Source organism: Lycium barbarum, chromosome 8 (assembly GCF_019175385.1).
Source record: "Lycium barbarum isolate Lr01 chromosome 8, ASM1917538v2, whole genome shotgun sequence".
NCBI lineage: Eukaryota > Viridiplantae > Streptophyta > Magnoliopsida > Solanales > Solanaceae > Lycium > Lycium barbarum.
In genome coordinates, this window is record NC_083344.1 from 19,655,098 (window position 1) to 19,658,555 (window position 3,458).

Sequence of the window (3,458 nt, forward strand, 5' to 3'; positions counted from 1 at the left end):
AGTCAAGGAATACTTTCCATTTGAGGTTAAACCATATCTGTCTTGTTGGTACCAGGATATCCTGCATAATCTTCATCATGTATTATATAGATTTTTAATAATATGTATCATGCTTATTATTTTTGTCCTCCAGATTTTCTCACTTGTTCAGTCTTAGATTTACACAGATCTTGATAGTCATGAGTCAACAAGGGCCTTCAAAAAGAAACAAAAGAGCTCAAAGCAGAACATATGCTAAACCTGGTTCATTGTCATCCTTGGCAAATAAAAAACGGCAGTTATTAACCACAAACGAAACTGTTCAAGCTATAAGGTCAGAGAGAGAGCATCTGCTAGAATTAATTGGAGAACAGCAGCCAGTAGCACCACAATCTAACCAAATTAAAACTTATGGAAGAGCAACATGTAGAGGAGCAATTCGAACAGGAGCAACAGCCCATCGAGGAGCAACAACCCGTCGAGGAGGAAATGCAAATGGATTCTACAATTCCTCCCACAAATGAACAATTTGAAGAAGGTAACACATAGCTTACGAACTTATTAAATTCATCCATGACTTCTAATTTCTTGTATTTTCTTTTAACTTTAGGCCTTTCAACTTAGAAAAGAAAAGGAGGTAGAACGTAAATGCATAGTGTGCATAGCCGACATGAGCGTAAATTGATCCTACTGAATAGGCTCAATCAACCTATTGGTCCTACTGAAGATGTTGTAATAGAGTTTGGTAGCTTCCTCGGTACATTAGCGAGGACTGCGACCCTTTGCCCATTTGATATACTTTATTGGAGGAAAATGGACACAAAAGATGATTTATGGACATATACTAAGGTTTGAAGTTTGCAATATTTAAGTATCTGTTAAAAGTATTGTTTTTGCTAACAAAATGACACAAAACTGTAGGAGAAATATGATATTCCTGAAGCTGGCAAAAACTGGACTTTGAAAGCAATTCATGCTGCTTGGAGAAGGCATAAAAGTGACTTGAAGAAACTTTGTTACAAACCAAAAGTCACTGATGAAATCATAATGGCAAAAAGGCCAGGTCATATTCTGGAATGTCAATTTAAAGAGCTCCTTGAATATTGGATGTCTGAAAAATTCCAGGTAAAATATATTTCCAGAATACATTTGTCTTCTCTGGTGCAAGTGTTCTTCTGTCTCTCTGTCTTCTCTTTATTTGTTGCGATATGGCTGTCGTTGTAGGTTTTTTTACCTTTCTCTTCTCTGCTGCAGTATCGCTACTGCTACTACTTTCTTTTTTCTTGTAATTTCTCTTCTTATCTTCTTGTCTCTGTTGCAATCTTTATGTGTCATGGATATAGTAGGTGGAAACAAGAGACCACTTGTTCTGTGAATGTATTTTTTGCTTGAGGATGGAATAAAAATCACATAGGAAGACAGTCTATGTAGAAAGAGAGAAATCTTGGATTTTTTTAAAGGACTGTCAGATATTATAAATAGTATAGAAAAAGAAATAGTATTTGTATGAAATATCAAGGAAACTGCTGCAAAAAGACTTCTCAATCTGGATAAGCATCATACTCCAAGCATCAGGAGAACATTCATCAGGAAAGGTGCATCTGATTGAGAGACTGCATTTCAACAATTCAATCTTGTACAGATCTTTTGAGTTTTTACATGTAGCTAACACATTGGTTTTGAGTGGATTATCTGATAATTTGTAGGATTGATCTAGTGGTGGTATTAAGATATCGATGTTATATAACCAGCTGGAATGGATTTATCCTAACAAGCTACATATCATGATATAGATGCTGCAGTTTTCAAATTACAACACAGTATTTGATTGCTTGAAAAAAAAATCAATTGGAATGAGCCATCCCAGTGGCCTTTTGAGGAAAAAAAAAAAGGAAACTGCTCTTACTGTTTAGTTGTTTTAGCATAAAATTGACTTACTAGCTTTCTATGTTGTTGTTGTATGCGAATAACTGTCTATTTTGAGCTTGGTTGTGGCTGTAATAGTTTTTACTGTAATTTTTATAGTTAATACATTTAATTGATTTATTTATTTGCATAAAATGTCTAAAACAAATACTGAGAATCGGAAGAAGTTGTTGAATCCGCACACAGTCGGCAAAAAAGTTTCGCTTTAGTCCACAATAAATTGGTGTGTTCTCTAATTTTTTAATTAAGTCTTAACCTGTCATTTTAAGCGATTTTTTTATATCCATTTTGATGTGACTAGGAAAAAACCAAGGGAAATGTATCACGTAAGGAGATCTTTGTGGAAAAGCAAGGAAACCCGGGCGCTTGTACAAGGAGTCAAATGAAGACACAACTAGTAAAATTGTATGTATATTATGTATTGCAAGTTTTTATTGAAATCAATTATTTATTGTTAGTTTTTGTTTACTTGAATGCGGTTGTTGGATTTTCTTTGTTAGGCTGAAATGGAGGAAATTGAAACACAACTAAGCGCAGATGGTAGTCAGCCTGTTGATGCATACTCAGCCGTTATGGGTCCAGAACATCCGGGACGTCTAAGACTATATGGACGGGGGGTTACAAAGACTTCTTTGAAAGGAAAAGCTGGAACTTCTGAACCAACTTCAAATGCCACAAATGATGTAGAGCAAGAAATGCAAGAAAGGATCCAAAAAATGGAGGAACAAATGGAGGAACAAAAGAGAACTATGCGAGCAGAAGTTACTGCAGACATTACTGCAAAAGTAATTGAAAAACTCCAACGTGCAGGATTAATTAGTCCAGACATGCTAGTAGCATTGTGTGCTCCTTCACCGGGAGAAGCTACGTCTGCACCACAAGCAGATAGCAACAATTAAGGTTAGTCTCACTTCTTCTCTATTGCGATATAGCTGACTTATATTGGTTCTACAAATTGCTATACAATGAACATGGTAAAATTAAACTAAAACTTGGAAAAAAAGTTGCTGATAAGTTGCATGCACATCTGTGTGTTGCTGTATATATTGTCAACTAAGTGGTGTCCGAAGTTTGGTCCCTTGGTGCATAGCTCAGTTGCATTTTCTTTGTAGCCATCTCTTCTGCAAAGTCCTCTGTTGCTTGTGCTGTTTTCCTTATGTAATAGTTAGTGAATTAATTTCCCAAGTCTGCATCCTTATTGCACCAAGTAGTTGACAAAACTGGCAGTGATTAGCCTGTATCCTATCCATCTATGCAACCTGCAGTTCTGCAGTTTTAAAATAGATGCAGTTGCATGCTTTCCAATTTTTATGAGTAACCTGCATATAAATAGTAATTACATTTCTCCTATATATCCTGCAAAGGTCTGGATCAAACACAGAAACAGCTGAACATGAGGAACTTTCTGAAAGAATTCTATTCCATCCTTGAAGCCTGAATTTTAATTCAATGGACTGTGGATCCATAGCACCTGGTGAGAGCTTGAGGTGTAAACATGGTATCAACTTAAGGCTAAAGGATTTGCAATAGACAAGCTTTTAGATTTCCTTTAG

General features: G+C 35.9%; 1 protein-coding gene across 1 annotated transcript; it reads left to right on the plus strand.

Annotated features, from left to right (window-relative positions):
* The first annotated feature begins 627 nt into the window (after positions 1-627).
* LOC132607743 (uncharacterized) lies at positions 628-2,804 on the plus strand. Its single transcript, XM_060321827.1, has 5 exons — positions 628-828; positions 901-1,104; positions 1,234-1,356; positions 2,207-2,302; positions 2,406-2,804. Exons 1-5 carry the CDS (start codon positions 628-630, stop codon positions 2,802-2,804), a joined length of 1,023 nt encoding a protein of 340 aa, XP_060177810.1.
* The last annotated feature ends 654 nt before the right edge of the window (positions 2,805-3,458 follow it).

Coding starts and splice junctions, on each gene's coding strand:
- LOC132607743 (XM_060321827.1), top strand. CDS start 628: ATGCATAGTGTGCATAGCCGACATGAGCGTAAATTGATCCTACTGAAT. Junction 829..900: donor ATTTATGGACATATACTAAG/GTTTGAAGTTTG, acceptor ACAAAACTGTAG/GAGAAATATGATATTCCTGA. Junction 1,105..1,233: donor GGATGTCTGAAAAATTCCAG/GTAAAATATATT, acceptor TCTCTGCTGCAG/TATCGCTACTGCTACTACTT.